At 50.8% G+C, this 17,882-nt stretch overlaps 1 protein-coding gene across 1 annotated transcript; it reads right to left on the minus strand.

The window, feature by feature from the left end:
- Positions 1-215: 215 nt before the first annotated feature.
- LOC125317021 (lymphocyte antigen 6E) lies at positions 216-6,750 on the minus strand. Its single transcript, XM_048286603.1, has 3 exons — positions 6,623-6,750; positions 2,032-2,151; positions 216-986 (listed from the first exon to the last, which is right to left on the minus strand). The coding sequence occupies exons 1-3, from the start codon at positions 6,672-6,674 to the stop codon at positions 778-780; spliced, it is 381 nt and encodes a 126-aa protein (XP_048142560.1). The 5' UTR covers positions 6,675-6,750; the 3' UTR covers positions 216-777.
- Between the last annotated feature and the right edge of the window lie 11,132 nt (positions 6,751-17,882).

A 17,882-nucleotide genomic window follows, 5' to 3' on the forward strand; every position in this document is an offset into this window, starting at 1 on the left:
AAGGGTGGTGGAACAAGCTGGCCCAGAGGTGTTTATCAGGAATGACGGCAACAGGGAGAAGATGGATTTGCTGCTCACAGCTGGAAAGGATGTGGAGATGAAGCACCCAAAAGCTGCTCGAGAGGGTGAGGGACCCGCATGCTGGGTACAATACTGGGATTTTCCAGAAAACAGTTCCTAATCCCTGGAGCAAGGAAACACACACACGTCCCATCTCAGGTAACAACAGGAGCAAGTTTATTCAGGTCTGGCACTTACAGAACTTGGAAGGACAAGGTACACGGCATTGGTTTTCCAGAAAAGTCAGCCCAGGATCAGAAGAAATGAAATTATTTTATAAAAAGAGACTGCAGCTGCGAGGGCCGGGAATGTGTCTCCCTTTGGATCCCGCATTCCCGCTGCCCGTGCCACCCATGTGCTGGAGCAGACCTGGTGGTGCCTGGGGTGAGTCTGTTCTCAGCGAGTCCCAGCCTGGTTTTAACCAACCTTAGAAATGGGGGGTGAGGGGGGGTTATTAATAGGTAGAAAAAGCAGAAACCCTTCCAAAATTATCCACCTTGGCCGAGGAGGAGTGAGAGTGCAGCGGGAGACGTCCACAGGAGGAGGAGAACAGCTCGGCCAAACCGCCCAGGTCTCCAATGCTTGGAAGAGCAAAAAGTCTGGGAAACAATCACCTTGGAAGCCTGCTGAGAAGTAGAGGATCTCCTTGCAGACAGCAACAGAGAAGATATTGGCTAACGAGACCCGTGGGAGGCGGCTCTTCCTCGGGCAGCCCCATCACTCGCGAGCCCGGAGGACGTAGATGAAGCTGACGAGAATTCCCAAGGCCAGGATCGTGTAACTGGCTCGGACGCTGCTGGAACCGCTGATGTTGCAGAGGAAGGAGTCACAGCAGTAAACGGAGGCGGCCGCTATTCCCAGGTTGATCCCGGCACTGGGGCAGATGGGAGAGCATCCCTTCGAGATGGACTGGCCGGATTTGCCGCCTGGATATAAGGTTGGGGTGGAGAGGAAGAAAAAAAGACAGATTTAGGATGGTTTTTTGGGTTTCTGATCACCTGATCACCAAAGTGGCGCAGGCGGAATGGAGAGGATGAAGTGGTTCTCGGGAGACAGGAGCCCAGCCCATCTTATCTTATCACCTGTGATAAGTTCCCACAAACACCCCAGAGACCACACAACACCCCAGGGACACCCCTTTGGATCAGCCAATGTTCAGCCACAACAGCTCTGGTGAGGAATCCCAAAAATCCCTCTTGAGCTTTACTCTGGGCCTACTCAAGGGAGACAGGGAGCACTGGGGAGACACTTGGGAGCCAAGTCTGCTTTTCCAGAGAAGCACAGCCCACGTTAAGAGGCAGGAAAGAGGAAACCATTAGCACTGGGCTAAGAAGGGAAGTTTATAAAAGCTCCCAGTCTCTGTTTGTGCACCTCTGACCCACCCACGCTGAAGACTCAGGCATGAAACTCCCCCTCCTCCTGCCAGGGAGAGCCAGAATGGGCTCTGGTTCCTGCAAAGGCACCAGGAGATCTGCCAGAGCATTCTGCCTCCCTCAGAGCAGCAGCTGGGAAGCACAGAACCCCCCAGATCTTCCCAGGCACTCAGGAAGGAAAGCCACAACCCTCCCTTCCCGCCTTGTCCACGGAAAGTGAAGCAAAAGGTGGGACTCAGGGACGAAGAACCCAAACAGGAGGCAAAAAATCAGCAAGAATAGCAACCCTGGAGCTTCCCACGCAGGGAGCCTGCAGCATCCTCCACGCTTTCACTTATTCATCAGCAAACTCCCCGCCCCCAGCCTGAAATTCCCCCCGGACTCGCGGGCATCAGTGCAGGCACGTGGGCTTTAACGTGACTCCTCCTGGCAGCGCGTCCCTCGTACGAATTCCCGTGGGATGGTCCGACACTCAGTTGCTAAGCAGAACTTTCCCTTTTTTCCCCCCAGCCAGAGGAAAGCAAAGCCTCGCTGCAGCTCAGCAGGTGACCCAGGAGAGCAGCCAGGAGGGGCAGGAGGAGGTGCTGCCCGCACTCACCGAGTCCCACGCCGACGTACGTCGTCACGCAGTGGTTTTCATTCTCGCCACACTTGACAGGCTTCAGGCAGGCCCAGTTGGAGGAGGCATCCGAGCAGGAAAAGCAGATGAGCGTGTGGGCTGCAAGAGAAAGGCAAACCTCGCTTAGGGGCTGCTGGGGAGACCTCCTCACTTGGAGGTCCCCATCTCTGTCACACGGGATGTCCCGCATCCGGCCACAGCCACGCTTTCTGTTTCAGTTTTGTCAACCTGCAATGTGGGGGGGTTTCTTCCCCAAAAAAATTGGCCAAGCGAATGGTTCAAGCCTAAGGAATGCATTCCAAGCTCTTATCAGCTAAAGCTGGTACAACCACAGCCTGGCACTTTCTGTCACCCCTGTTTGCACCAAGAACGTGTTCCAGCTGCAGCTGCCAACTGGAAACCAAACTCCAGAGGCAAATTTTTGAGGTTTTGGCTCATTCAGCTCAACCACCACGGACACAGTGTCCCTGCCTGGGCCAGGGGGGTTGGAACTGGATGATCTTTAGGTGCCTTCCAAGCAAAACCGTTCTGATTTTATGATTCTGTGACCCTGATGAAAATGCTCCAGGTGTGACCACGGGTTCAAATTTCCCATGACCTGTCTTTGGGCACCCAGATCAGGCCATGCTTGAGCTGGAGCACCTGGTGGAAATGATTTCTCAGCAGAAAGCTCAAGACCTGCAAGGACTTGCACTGTCCCACTCCGCGGAGTCACAGCACTATAAAGGCAGCTTATTCATCCAATCTTTTTAATTTGGAGCAGGAGCATTAATTTGCATGTTCTCCTCCACGGCAGGTCCCCTAAAATTATAGAATCATGGAATCATTTCAGTTGGAAAAGAGTTCTGAGGTCATTGACTCCAACCATTAATCCAGCACTGCCAAATTCACCACTAAACCAAGTCTTTAAGCAACACAGCTGCACATTTCTTGAACACTTCCAGGGATGGTGATTCCACCACTGTTCCAATATTTGACCACCCTCTTCAGTGAAGAAATTTTTCCTCGTTTCCAAACTAAACCTCCCATGGAGCAACTTGAGGCCATTTATGGCTTATCCTACACCAGCAGGACGGACCAGCTGGCTCCCATCCCTCATCCCTCACAAAGAGGAATGATTGGAAAACAGCATTTGGGGTGGAAATTGGTTGTGGGGACAGCCTGGACCAGTGACTCAGCAGGGCCACGGGCACTTTGATCTCTGTATTTTACATACAAGAGCATCACATCCACGCTGCAGTTGTTGACCTACATATGCAGACAGATCAGGTCTGTTCCCAATGTTCCATGGATTTGGGATTTTGGAGCTCCCAGGCAGCCCTTCCACGAGGCACCACCTTTCCCCCTTCTGTGCTGATGGGATGAAAAACAGAGCGGGGGCTGATTCAGGGTGAGAAGTGCAAGGCGGTGCCATCGCTGCTCCCACCTCCTTCAGCCCTGCCACAAATGGATTATCAAAGAATCATGGAGTGGTTTGGGATGGAAGGAACCTTCAGGATCGTCCAGTTCCAACCTCCTGCCACGGGCAGGGACACCTTCCACTATCCCAGGTTGTTCCAAGCCCCGTCCAACCTGGCCTGGAACATTTCCAGGGATGGGGCAGGCACAGCTTCTCTGGGAAACCTGGGCCAGGACCTCATCACCCTCACAGGGAAGAATTCCTTCCCAATATGCAACCAAAACCTACTCTCTTTCAGTTTGAAGCCATTCCTGCTTGCCCTATCCCTGTAAAATAAATCCCCCTCCAGCTTTCTTGTAGATCCCCCTTGGAATATTTTCCTAAGGAAGTGAAGTGGGGAAAGCCCTGGGATGGGCTTCTTGAGGCTCAGCAGTTCCTGCCATGGATATTTTGAAGAATTATTTGGATAAATATTGCTTAGCATCTGTCCCACTCTGCCATGGGACAGCACGACATCTCAAGCTTCTTCTCATTCCTGTTTCTCTCAGGAAAATAAAAGGTTTCTACAAGAAAAATGAGAAAAAAAATAGCAATTGCTCTCAGAGGAATGACTTTTGAGCAGCCACAGCCAAGGAGGAGAAAGAAAACAAAATATAATCTCAGAGAAACAGATTAAAGTGGGTTAGTGGGAGATCCTGAATGTCACATCAGAGCAGCCAAACCTCTGCTTTGGAGTGGAAGCCAACACCACAACCCCCCAAGCAGGAATTTCCTGGCCTGGCTCACGCATCCTCCAAGGATCCTCACTCTGGCAACAATCCCTACACCAAACCCGGGTTACCTGAGCACACCAACACAACCACCACAACTGACAGCACCGGGATTACAGGGCCACCAGCTGAGTCAAAACCTCCGGGAGAGATTCCTCAGTGGATTTCTGGATTTGGGAGAGGGGGAGGAGGATGGGACCAGCCACTGAGTCATTGCCGAGCCCATCCATGGGGTGGCCACAACTCCATGTGGGACCTCGGAGTGAAGCCCAGCTCTGCTCCCAAGTCTCAGGTGACCTGTCCCAAACCCCTCACCTCACAACCACCCCGAGGAGGCAAATTGACTCATCTCAGGAATCTTCTGCAATCAGGAATGAAGTGGATTACAGGCTTCCTGTGGGCATTCTGGCAGGACAGACGTCTCCATATGTATTTGCTCGCTGCGCTGAAGGCACGAGTGGTGCAATGCTGTTCATTAAAGGTTCCAGGAACAAACACACCAGAAATCTTTGGACATGACACAAAAGTGCTGTTGGGCATGAAATTCTCTGCCACGTGACTCAATCCATGCTCCTGCCACAGCACCTCCTACCTGTCCCCATGTTTTTCTTTGTCACACCTACCCATTACCCCTTGTCTTAACAGAAAAAAAATCCTTCCAGAAGAGGCAGAGTTTAAGAACAGAAATATTCGGTCACTTTCTGCCCCCCCCCAAAAAACACCCACTGCAGAGTTAGGAGAGCACAAACACGCTGAGTGGTTTAGACAAAAGGCACAAGAAGGGTGGCAGAATTAATTTCATGCAGCTGGAGATGGAGCAAAGAGTTGCAGCTCAAGGTTACAAGAAAAGAAAAAAAAAAAGGAAAAAAAAAAAATCCCAAGACTGAACAATGCAAAAGAGAAGCCTTGTTTTCACCAGTGAAAGAATTTGAGTTTATTTGTTTGCTGCTCAGCTTCTCAGAGGAACAAAGAGCTCCCAAAACAGAGCAGGGTATTTGGGGGGAATTCCTTCAGATAAGGGGGTTGAACCATTCTTACAAAGACAGGGAAAAAAAATGCCTTTAAAAGCCCACTCTGGAGCTTGGTAGCAGCAGGAAAATGCTGTTGCTTCAGCAGCTTTTCCACTTAGCCCCGATGCTGCTTTTCCATTCTCTTAAGGCAAAATCCTTATCAAGATCCATATGCAAGATCTTTGAGCAGGGGGTAAAGCTCTTCTGTAAGATCCCCCCTGGATATGCTGGAAGTGTTTGGGGATAAAATCACCTGCAACAACCCCTTTTGCCTCGATAAAAACTTACTTTTAAAGCTGAAAGGGTTGTAGGGGTTTTTTTTTTGGGGGGGGGTGATGGGGAATGAAACCCTTCACTGCTTTGGCCTGGCCAGCCCATCCTCCCAGCTGGAACTGAGCACAAGCCAGCTGGGCTCTGCCCGAGACTCCACGCTTCAATTGCCAGTCGCTTCCCGGATCCCACTGGGAAGGGGGAACGGGAAGGAAAGCAAACAGCCAGTTTCTTCTCAGCGGTGCCCTCAGAAAACAAGAAGGGACGCTGTTTGCAGAGCAGGGGCTGGGAGAGCTCAGAACTCTCCCGTTTGCTCTTTGTTTGGCTTCTCCAAGCAACGACATGTGTGGGAACAATACGTGGTTTTGCACGGCCCCATGGAGTTTGGATAGTCAGGGATGGAGTCGATGGGGAAGGTGGGGATGGCAGGCCCTGCGACTTGAGCAACTTGGCAGTCACACACAACACGAACCACGTCCTCCCCAGGCTCGGTGGCAGCCCCAGGATGCGCCGCACAGGGCATTTGTCCCTTAGGGGTCATCGCGCCACGCACCGGCCACCGCAGCCGGCCCAAGGATGCTCGGAGGGGGCAGCAGGAGCCAGAATCACGAGCGGCTCTGCCCTGACTTTGCTCCATCAGCCATTGCCAGGGCTGGGCTGCCTCTCCCCTCCACCTTCCTTCCCCTCGGCTGCATCTCAGTCCATCCCAGCGCCGTTATCCCGGCTCGCTGCGCCGAAAATGGGGAGCGGAGCCGGCCCTGCTCTTTGTTCGAGCTACAACTGGGAAAAGCTCCAGGATATCCACCCGCACAGCCGGAGATGCTCACATATTCATACAGGCGGGGAAGCTCCGAAGTTCCTGCTTCAGGAGGGACACTGCTGCGAGGCAGGTCTTGGAAAGACACCCCCGCATCCCGCTCCGAACCATACCGCGGCTCAGCGCCGTGCCCCCAACCCCTCTTCAACCCTTATATCCCCTACAATCCTCCAACTTCCACAGCCCACCCTGCCACACGCATCACTCCCCCACCCCCCCAATTTGCTCTCAAACGCAGGGCTGGCGCGGGACCGGGGGACCTGGGGGGGGAGGCGATGGTGGCGGGGGCATCCCCTTCCCTTACCTCTCTCCACGCACAGCACCGCGGCCAGCACAGCGAGCAGGAGCGCCTTCATGGTGCGGACGATGTGGCCACAGAGACGCGCAGGGCGGGCGAAGGAGCGCAGGCTGGCGGCAGGGCCGGGCGCCGGGGGTGGAGAAAGGGCGACGGCTCCGCCCCGCGGGCCGGGCCTGGCCCCCGCACCGCCTCCCCCCTCCACCTCCCTGGCCACGCCTAGTTTCTTTTCCCCGCTCGGGAGAACCGGGGCCGGGGAAGGGGGCCGAATGTGTCGGCATGGCAGCGGCTGGCCGACGGGGAACAGAGCCAGCTTTCCCCTAGCCGTGCCGCAAAAGGCTTTTTCCAGCCCCCTTTCGGGTCCCCTCTGTTTCCCTGAAGGAAGAGACCGGAGCAGGGGGGCTGCCTGTATGCCGGACCCCACTCATCCAAGCGCAATCCTTCAAACTCAGCTTATTCTGGGATTCTGGGATTCTCTGACTTCCTCTACCCACATGACCTGCTGATTCCCTGCCTCACCCTCTTCCTCCATGCATCTCCTCTCACGGATCCCCTGAGCACACACACATCCTCCTCCACACATTCGCAACCACCCTGTATACACACATTCCCCATATCCTGCATGGATCTCCTGCAGGCGAGATTCCCTCGAATACAGAACCCGTCCCTGCATGCAACACCCCCTCTTCGTGTCTGACCCATCAGCACGCACAGCCCCCACTGAAGAGCCAAGCACATAAAGAACCAACTTCCCCATCTGTTTACCAGAGCCTAAATTGGATTAGGCATACAGGATTGGGAAGCTTGAAGAGCCCAGCAGCTGGGATGGCATGGGACAGCCTGGGCTGCTTGGCAAGATGAGTCTTCAGAGTGTAAATAAGTCCCCTGATGTTGGAGTGTCCCAAATTCAGTAGGTCCCACGGAAATAACTAAATCCTCTAGGAAACGGGCTGCAGGAGGGGCAGTGGGGGAGGGCCCCTGCGAAGCTGGCTGTCAGGAAAGCCTGGGAATGGAGGAGATGGCTGGTGAGCCAGCAGGAAACAAGCAGGCTTGACAAACTCTGTGCCACAGATGGGTTTAATTCTGCAGAGTCAGCATTTCTTGGCAAACGCATCTGTCAGAAGAAATTCCGGCTCCTGTCTTGTCGGAGGCATTCAGAGCAATCTGCTTGGGAAGCAAACCCATGCCTGCAAATCCCTACTTCCCGTTTCTTACCTATGACTCACTTTTATTTGTCACTGCCAGGTATTCTAGCTGGAACTGACTTCCGAGCAGTTTCTGTGGGCTCGTATCTTCCACTGAAACAGGCTGCTGGGACAAACCAAATACTAAAAAAATGGGAAGTTTCAGCTTTGTGGTAACTTGAGGAATTGTAATTCAGACACATTTGCAAAACCCCTGTCTCATACAGACCAAAGAAGTAGATTTTGGTTGGATATTGGGAAGAAATTCTTCCCTGTGAGGGTGCTGAGGCCCTGGCACAGGTTTCCCAGAGAAGCTGTGGCTGCCCCATCCCTGGAAGTGTCCAAGGCCAGGTTGGATGGGGCTTGGAGCAACCTGGGCTAGTGGAAGGTGTCCCTGCCCACGGCAGGGGGTGGAACAAGATGATCTTTCCAACCCAAACTTGGGATTCTGTGACACACTCTCCTCATTCCCAGGTGAAGAGTACAAGGATCTACAGCTTCCTGGTTTTCTCCCACACTTAAATTTAACATTATCAGCCCCTTTTTTTTCCTGGAGAGGGCCTGTCTACTGATAAGAAGGAAGAGATAGGACCTAAGAGTCACAAAGGTCACAACCCAGCGTGGGATCTGGAGTCATCCCGGTCCTACTGGAATGGTTGGGTGGGAACAGCATTAATGACAGGATGCTGCAAAAGGAAGAAGTGGCCAGATCCACCAGGGACCAGTTTTCTGTGGTGGAAATTACACCAGGTAAGGAAGGAAAGAAAGGCAAAGTCCTCCTTCTGAGGACTCGGTGATCCTTTTGGGTCCCTTCCAACTCAGGATATTTTATATTCTACGGCCTAAGCTCATCTCACACCTCCTCCCCAAGGCTGCTGTGTGGGACAGACTGCAGAGCTCAACACAGCAGCTCTGCTGGCAGAGATCTCTGTTCTAGACCAGCCCACAAAACACTGCCCTGAGTGCTCCAACCTCTTCTTGCAAGTTTGGAGGTCACTGGAGGACTTTGTTGAACCATTGGCTTCATATTGTGAGTGCAAGGCCAAAACACATTTCTTCACGAAAAGAAGGGTGAAGCAAGAGAGGCAACAGGGGTAGAGTCCAGCACCAGGAATGTGGCCTGTGCTGGAGAAAGGTGGAGACAGCTACAAAAGCACACTCAGAGGAAAAGGAGATAAGGAAGTGGCTGGATCAGAGAGCAAACTGGTGCTAGGGTAAATATTTCTTGGCTGTGGCACACTGGGGAGGAATGGGGACGGTTAAAATCAGGAAATGATGAGTGTGACAGGTCCTTTCATGGCTCAGGGCAGCAGAGATGGCGCAGAAATTAAACCTAGACTAACTAGGCCTGCAAGGCTTTGGTGTTGAACAGGCACTTGGGGAGTTCAAGCTTGAAATTCAGGGTCAGTAAAAGCTTGCTCAGCTTCTGTGGAGCCGGGTGGGACACAGAGAGGTTCCTTCCCCATCACACTTCTGTTTCAGGGTTTGTGTGAGACTTCCTGGGTCTGGCTGTGCACGTGAGGCACCTAAACGCCAGAGGAATTTGCAAATGAGACGTGTCCCCGGGTTAGTGGAGCAGAACTTCTCAAACTGCTTTGCTCCAATGATACAGGAAGGGGACAAAGTCCTTTTTTTTTCAGTAATTATGCAATTACTCCTGTGGAGCTGGGAATTGTTCAGATTTTTTCCAGAGAGGGTTGGAACTGCTCTGTGGGAGGTTTCTGCCCCACCTGGCAAAATGTGGAGAATCAGTTTGGCAGAGGACTGGGAGGCCATGAAAGAGCAGGAATCCAGGATCTCCATCCTTGCTGCTTCCTCTCACCCCCAAAATTCTCTTTGTCTGGAGCACTTTGCTGCAACACAGTCTTGGCATGAAGGTCCTCCTTGCCCAGGTGCTGGCACAGGCCCCGACACTCCATGGAATGCTGGAGCTGGGATGCACCATTCCCGGAATTCCTGCGCACGCCACCCTGCTCCACCTGGCTGAACGAGAGGCCTGACTCCATATCCCAGCCCTTCCTCATCATCCCACCCTGGATGTTCCTTCTCCTAAAGTCCCTTCTGGTTATTCTGGATCAGAGTTGCCCAGAAGACCCTCAGGATCATATTTGGAGCATCCAAGGATGCTCCAGATGTAGATTTTCCGTGGGCAAACCAAGCTGCAAGTTATTCTTTGCTTTGGTGCCAAACAGGTCACTGTCCTCCACCACCTCTGCTGCATCCCATGGGGAAAGACCTGGGATTGCTCTCAAGAAGCTGCTGAGATTCCTGAAAATTCCTGAAAAAAAAGGTGCCCAACCAGATGCATCTTTGGGCTGTGCCATTTATTATATTTTTTATAGATAAAAGAATAAAACCTTCATCTGCTCCCTCCAACCACAACCTGGGGTCAGGATCTGACTGTCATCTGACAGGATCTGACTGCTGCATGGATGAACTTTCACTTCTGGCTGCCATCCACATTTCCTTTTCCCTTCTCTCCCTGAGCCTAAAGTGAAAGTGGATTGCTGGCTGGTGTTGGAATTCTCACTCTTCTTCCTTCCAAAGTCTGCATGACTCACCCTCAGCCGTGCTTGTTTTAGGCTTTTGACAGGAAAACAACTGTGGTGATTTAGAAGAGCTCCTTACTCAGGCAAAAACCTTAATTTCCCTGAACAGTCTCAGCAGGGCCCTGCTCAGACTGTGCCCATGGCTCCAGGAACCCCCTTTAAGCTCAAGCCTAACCCTTTAGGCCCTGATGTAAGTGGCCCTGTCTCCAGCCATGTCCTGGATGGACCTTGGCCGTGTGCTGTGATTTTATCTCCTATCTGTTTATGACTTCTGGTTGTGACTTTTAGGGTTGGAATTGCTGATCCTTTTTGTCCCTAACCCAGGATATTCCATTATTCTCTTCTCCAACACTGCCTGCTGGATGATCCTTAACTATATAGTGTCTATCCCTGTCTCCAGGCCTAATTCTGTCTCCTGGCTGAACTCTGGACTTGTTTTGTAGCTTTTTTCTGAGTCCTGGCCTTTTTTGTGCCATCAGAGGTTCTGGACCACCTGCAAAGGTTGCTGTGCCTGAGGGCATCTCCTCTCCTGCAACAGGGGCCTCATCTCTGGGTTTTTTGGGGGTAGGAGGAGGCTTTTCAGTCCTTTCCCCACCCCTTCCACCAAAAAATGCACCTCTCTATGAAAAACGAATTCACCAGACTCCATGGAGGGGGCACAAAATGTGCTGAAGCTGTAGGCAAGGTGCTGGAGCTTTATAGTGGAAATGTTAAACTTGGTGTAAAAAAAATAGGAATGGGAATGTTTCCAGGGTGTGGAAAAACCAGAAGAACCAGCAGAGTAAGAGTTAAAAGGAAAGGCATTTGTTGATTGCCATGGAGCACGGTGCCTGTGGTCTTTCAGAAGTAGAGGAAGAACAAGCTGACCTTGGATAAGAAACTGTAGAGGACTAAGAGGAGGGTGGGAGCCATAAAACACCCAGATAAGGTAAACAAAAGGGCTGGAATATTCAGGAATTTCATCTAAAAGGGGAAAAACAAAAGAGAAATCAAGCAAAGAGAACATCCTCTCTCTAAAAACTGTCAAAAACAAGTCCAAGATTGTTTTGTTTTGTGCTCTGCCTTTCACCTTTTACCTTCACCTTGTGCTCAACCTTAAAGGCCCGAGGAGAGCTGCGGGGCTTTCATCTTTTGGCTCCTGGTGGCACAGAAGTGACATGGGCCAGATGATCTGGGCACGCCCACGTTGGTGCTTGTGATTCAATTAAATCCATAAGGAAGAGTTGTTATGATCCAATTTTAAGGTTCTTAGAAATGCCTCTGCTGGAATTAAGGTGCAAACGAGACCATATGCCAGTGACAATAGTAAGGGTTTTATTTGATGGTAAATAAGAGAGAGAGAGAGAGAAAGAAAGGAAGAAAGAAGTAGAAGATAGGTGAGGGGGACAGAAAGAGTGACAGGGACAGGATAAGGAAAATATCACCACTCCATGGATCCCAACGATGTTCAGTGATCCTCTCCAGCTGGTCTCTTGGTGGTGAAGGTCCCCCCAGAAGGCACAGAGTCCCATGGGTGTATATGCTCAGGCTGGGTGACCACATCTGGGCATGTCCCCCTGGCGGGGGGGTCAGTCTCTCACAGCAGACTCTGGATCTGTTGCACCATGTGCAGTCCTGTGGGGCCAAGCCTCTCACAGGAAAGTCCCGTGGATGTGGCCTGTGGGGGTGGGGGTTCCACAGCTGGGCCAGTTTGTGTAATCGGAGGATGGGTGTTTATTGCCTCTCACCAGAGGTTGCACCACGCACCCAAAATCTCCTCCTTCCCGCTCGGGTGGGGGCAGTCTGTGTAAACCTGGCGTCTGTGAGCTGTGCTCTTCCCGCACCCCAAACTCAGCCGGGGATAGCTGCAGCTGGTGGCTTTGGCCTTTTGTGGATGCGCACCTTTCCCTCAGCCTGGGATGACTGAACAATGCGTTTCCCTTTATCTAATCAACAGTTTGACCTTCAGTTCAAAGTCTCACTCTTCAGGGAAGCTTCTTCGGTTGTGGCTTCTTTATAATGAGCAAAACTTTATATCAATGTTTGAGGCATGAACTATTTTCAGTCTCTGACAAGAGCGTGAAAGGCAAAATCCACTTTCCCCATAATTTTTGTGCTATCAAATCGCTCTCTTCTCCCCAAAGATCTCTCAGGGAGTTTTATTCCTCCAATTTCCTGTGACTGCAGAAGGGAGTTTCTCATTCCCAGGAGTGGGGTCTGCTCATTATCTAATTGCTGATTAACATCCAATTCTGCATCCTGGAGCTGCAGGCAGGTCCGAGGTGAGCTGTCGCGAGCCCTGGGCACAGAGCCAGGACCTGCTCCTGCCTCTCCTGGACCAAGGAAAATTGTACCCTTGGCACCCCCAATGCTTTGCATGGAACTTAAAGACTTGCCTGAGTAAGGAATCAGCTGGAAAATGGGAAAACCATCATTCCTATGCAGAGCTCTCTCCACTTTCTGCCTTAGCACTGCTTTAAGGTTGACTGAAACCTGGGAACCCTGGAGCTGAACATCCTTTGGAGTGAAAGTTCCTACATGGGAGTTATTTCCACATCACCGGAAGAGCTTTGGGTCGCTTTTGCTGTTCTGTCTTTGTCTTGGAGCAGCCTGATCTCGTGGAAGGTGTCCCTGCTTATTGCCAGAGTGGTTGGAACGAGATCTTTTAGGTCCCTTCCAACCCAAAACATTCCATGATTCTGTGATAAAGCAAAGACAACCCTGAACACCACAATTCTGCTCTGGTGAAGGGAACCAGCTCCATGTGGGAATGACAGAAAGGGGACAGAGAGAAGCAGGAATGGGAATGACCAGGAATCAGTTCATTCTCCCATCCCCAGGGAGAGGCTGAGGCCATAGTTTTTCCATGGTTTGATGCATCCTGATTATGGTGCTAAAGCTGCCGTTTCTGGAGGCCGTTTCCCAGCTCTTCACCCTACTTTAAATGCCATCAATCCCTTCTGATCCATCTAAAATCCTGTTTGCTGCTATTTGAACCCCAACATAAAGTGTGGGAAGAGTGAAGCAGCCCGAGCCTTCCGTTTGGAGGATCTGGAAGGTGCTCATCCCATCACACACCAGTTTGCACTTCCCAGTGCAATGTGTAAGATTTTTCCATGGAGTGCAGAGTTCCGACAAGGCTTCGTTTCACATTTTTTTTCCCAAAGTTTGACACGTGTTAAACTTGTGATCCAGCACAACTTCTTTTCCTGCCAGATTGCTGCGAGGGAGATTCCCTCACCCCATATTTGTGCCACATTAACTGGGGAGCTTTGTGCTTGGCCTTCCTAAATTACACCCTCTTTTCCCAGCCTACCACTTAAATTTACTGGAATCACCCAGAATCTTCCTGTTTGCAGATTCTCTCTGCTTGTCACCCGTGAGCTCAGTGAATTTATTGTCTAATCCGTCATCCAAACCAGCAATTAAAACTTTGCGTCATCCCAGAGCCAAGAGGAGCCTTTTAATGGATCATTGCAGCCTGACAGCAAATTGTTGGCTGTGATTTGCTCGTGATTTCAGCCCGACTGGGTTTTCTTGGTTTTGCTTCTGAGCCCATCACGTGGCACGCTGCCAGAAGCTTTATTAAGGCTGAGCTGTGTGACAGGTACCACTTTTACCCTCACAGATTTTGTTGTCCTGTCACAGGTGGGGGTATCACCCACCTGTCACAACATTCTTGCTGCTCATCCCTGCCTCCTTGATAGCCCCTACACCATTGTTTGATGATCTATTTCAGAGCTTTTTTCCAACTCTGGACTGGTTTTTTCCAACACTGTGTGTGTCCCCAGAGTGTCTCCTATGCCCTTTAATGATGGATTATTTCCACATTTCTTATTGGAAAGGCTCTGGACGTGGCACTCAGTGCTCTGGGTTGTTTGACAAGGTGGGAATGGGTCACAGGTTGGGCTCGATGATCTTGGAGGTCTTTTCCAACCTAAATGAGTCTGTGATTTGTTGATATCCAGTCTTCAAAACACCCAGATTTCCCTGTTGCAAAGAAACAGGAGCAGGAGAAACAGGCTGGGTTTAGTAGCTGTGATGCATTTCTTTTCCCGATTTTCCTGGACACCACTTTGCCTGACAACTCTCACTGATTTGCATATTCATGTTGAAAACACTAATTTTATTCACTTTTGATGTGTTAATTAGTTCATCTCATTAATATCTGTGGCAGCAAAATGGCTCTTGCTCTTGTGTTTGATGTGGTTGTGTCTCCACACCTGTTTTCCCTCTCGCTCCACATGTGGAAGCACAAACTCATCTTCTGACGCTGCAAGCGCGGCTCAAAGTTGTGGGATTGGAAAACAAATCCTACTCTGAAGTGGTAGCTCCAAGAATCACCTGGATTTCTTCTCCCAGACAGCTCAGCCTGGAGAGCACCAAACCTCACACTGGAAAAGGGAAATGGGACTGATTCAATCCATGTGGGAAAAGGAGATTTAGGCTTTGCCTAAAGCTGAGCCACAGAAGCCTCGATCTTCTACCTGCACCTTCCTCCAGCCCAGGGAAGGGAGGAACCGGTGTGGAAAAGGAGCTGTGACCTCATAATCAGCCCATTCCTCACCTCCAATCTAGAAGGAGAGCTTTAAATTGTCCTTCTTCCTTCTTTATTTGAAAGAGTTCCAGCGATTTTCCACTCAGAGGATCAGCAGTGACAACGTCCATTTGGAATTCCCATCTCCAGATTTACTTTTCCATGACCTTCAGCTCCCACAGCTGGGAGCTTTCAGTCCAGGAACCAGGTGGGTGGACAAGACAACCTGTAAATCCTGTTAAACACAATCCCTTCATCTCCAAAGAGTCAGTCACGATAATCCTGGCTAATTCAGTTGCTTCGGCATCCAGAAATTTCAGGAAAAGAAAGGGTTTCTCTAAATTTGTAGACAATTCTAGGAAACCCCTCTGTCATTTGATCTTCTGGCAGCACTCAAACTGCTGTGGTGAAAAGTAGGGGAAAGAGCTGGGAATAAGGGTCTGCAAAAGATCTGGGTAAGTTTTGTTCTCCCTCCTTAACTCTGCCCATCCTGGTTCCCCAAATCCTCGCCGGACTTATCTCAACCCTCCACTTGTTCCTTCCCCTCCAGATGGTCTCTCCCACAAAGTTTTTGCTTTCTCATGTCCAGTGAAACTGGTTAAGATATAAATTGCTCTTTCTACTTCTTCTTTCTCCTGCCAGCATCACAGGTGGTAAAACAGTAACGGCTTTGGCCCAGAGCCCAACTTTGCTGGAGTTTTTTGAAAGCACCCAAGGTCCTGCAGGGAAAAACTGTGCAGGGTATGGAGGGCTTGCTCTTGGAGGACTTGCTCCTGGAATTGGGATGCAGCACAGCCACCACAGCCCTACCAGTGCTGCCGGTGCCTGCCCGGAGCAGCTGGACATCTCTTCCTTCTTTTTTTTAAAAACTCATTCTTCCCCTTCTCCATCTGTCAGAGACTGAAATATTATATTTTATGACTTAGACATTTTCTTGAAGGACTTTTAAAACTGCATTACAAAAGCTGCAGAGAAGACCAACACACCCTGAATGGGGCCCTGACTGAGGCCTGACACCGCTCGCTGATGAAGATAAGATAAAGTAACACCTCAGGTCTGGCGACATTCACTGAGCACCTCCAAGGTGGAGACCACAGCCCCAGGGCTATCAGCTGCCAGGCTCGAACAGACCCCCTGCACCAAAGGGTGGAGGGAGGAGAGGTTTTGGGTACCTTGGAAAAGCCTGTGGTCAGAGGCGCAGTGACCGCCCATCCTCCACTGTGCAGAGGAGCCCAGCTGAGGGATCCTCACCACGGGGGAAGAAGCTTATCCACAGCAGAGGGGGTGACATGGCCCATCACAGGGCCCCCCAAGGGGTCCCCAGACCCTGCCCCAGAGATGATGCAGCAGACCCTCAGTGTTGCAAGGGACAGTGTCAAGCCAGCCCCTGCAAGAGAGGCACGTGGGCATTCCCACCTGGCCCAAAGCGTGTATTCATCCACGGGATTCTGCACTCTTTGGCGTGTCCCCACCACAAGAGCAGATGGAGGGGAACAACAAGACGTTGTTGGGACCCTCGGATGGGTGATTGCTTCCACCTAACCCCTGCCACCTCTCCCTGTCCCCCCACCCCCCACGCACTCTTCTTTTTCTATTTCTTTCTTTCTTTTCTCTTTCCTTCTCTTTGCCTCTCTACTATTAAATAAAACACATCCATTTTTTGGCATCAACATCTAACCTCGTTTGGTTTTAATCTCGTTTCTGGGAATATTTTGAACCTTCTAAGTTCTGTCCGGTTTATGCACAGAGACTTAGCTTTCCTTGCTTCTCTGGGTTTAAACCGGATCGTAACAGCATCCTAATTTTCCTTCCCTTTTGAGGCTGTCATTGGTGAGAGGAAATTAACAGCAGGTTCTGCTGTTAACTTGGTCTTTTGACATCTGTCATCTCCCGGCACAGCTCACCAGTCCGCTCAGTGGGATGTCAGTGTCCTCTTGTCCCTGCCCAGCAATGTGGTGTCACCTCCTTCATTTCCTTCATTTCCTTCATTTCCCCTCCATCCATTAAACAAAATGTTAAAAACCAGTTACCAGACCCAGAGCTCACAGCACAAAACATGAAGTTGATGTGGAATCTTTTATCCTCTTGGAAAACCAGTGGCTCTGAAATCCAGGCTCCATGAAATGCCTCAAAAATCCACATCCTTCCACATGTGCAACCAAAACCCAGCAGAGTTCCAGGGCAATGCTTCAGAAAAAGCAAAGATCTTGTTTAACCATCAAACACAACAAAAAAACCCAACACTCTTCAATTGTTTGAACCAGCTCTGGTTTCTCCCAGGACACAGCTGAGCTCGGGATGCTGCCAGCTTTTTCTTTTCTCTTTTTTTTTTTTTTCTGTGTGTTTTCCAGGAATGGGAGCTTGCAGCCGGGACTGTGACCCAAGAAGCTCTGAGCTGTTTGTGTGAGTCCCTGGCTGGCTGCCCCTTCTTCTTCTCTGTGACACCCCCAGGCTTCCTACAGAGCTTTTCTGTCTCCCCTCAGCTGCAGCTCCCACAGGGAGCAGAGCAGAGCGCTCGGAGGGCAAAACCGAACAAAGCTCAACACAATCTGTGGTTTCTCTGCCAGGAACGTGGGTCTGTAGAGAGCCTCTCACAGTCTCTGAATGACAGGGGTTGGCAACAGCTGTGTGAGGTTGTTTTGGCCCTGGAGAAAAAGAGGAAAATAGATACGAGGGTGTTTTTTCCAGCTGGATGAGGTCCATGAGGAGGCAGCGTGAGGGCAACTCCCAGCTCAGCAGGCTGCCCCCATTCCTTCCCTTCTCCCTCCCACCTTCCCTCTGCCTTTCCTCTCTCGGCCACGTTTTTCCCTCTCTGCCTTTCCTCCTTTTCTCCAATAAGGGAAGCTCATTTCAAAATGTGAACCAAGAGAGCAAAGAGCGTGAGGAGACAGAAATTGCTCCCCACCGAGGCTGGAGAAGTGTCCACAACACTGCCAGAAATCAGTTTTACTTCCACCTGTTTGTTTATAAGCAGATGTTTGATAACCAAACTCACTGTGAACAAATTCACCGATCATCCC

The sequence above is a fragment of the Corvus hawaiiensis genome, chromosome 26 (genome assembly GCF_020740725.1).
Source record: "Corvus hawaiiensis isolate bCorHaw1 chromosome 26, bCorHaw1.pri.cur, whole genome shotgun sequence".
NCBI lineage: Eukaryota > Metazoa > Chordata > Aves > Passeriformes > Corvidae > Corvus > Corvus hawaiiensis.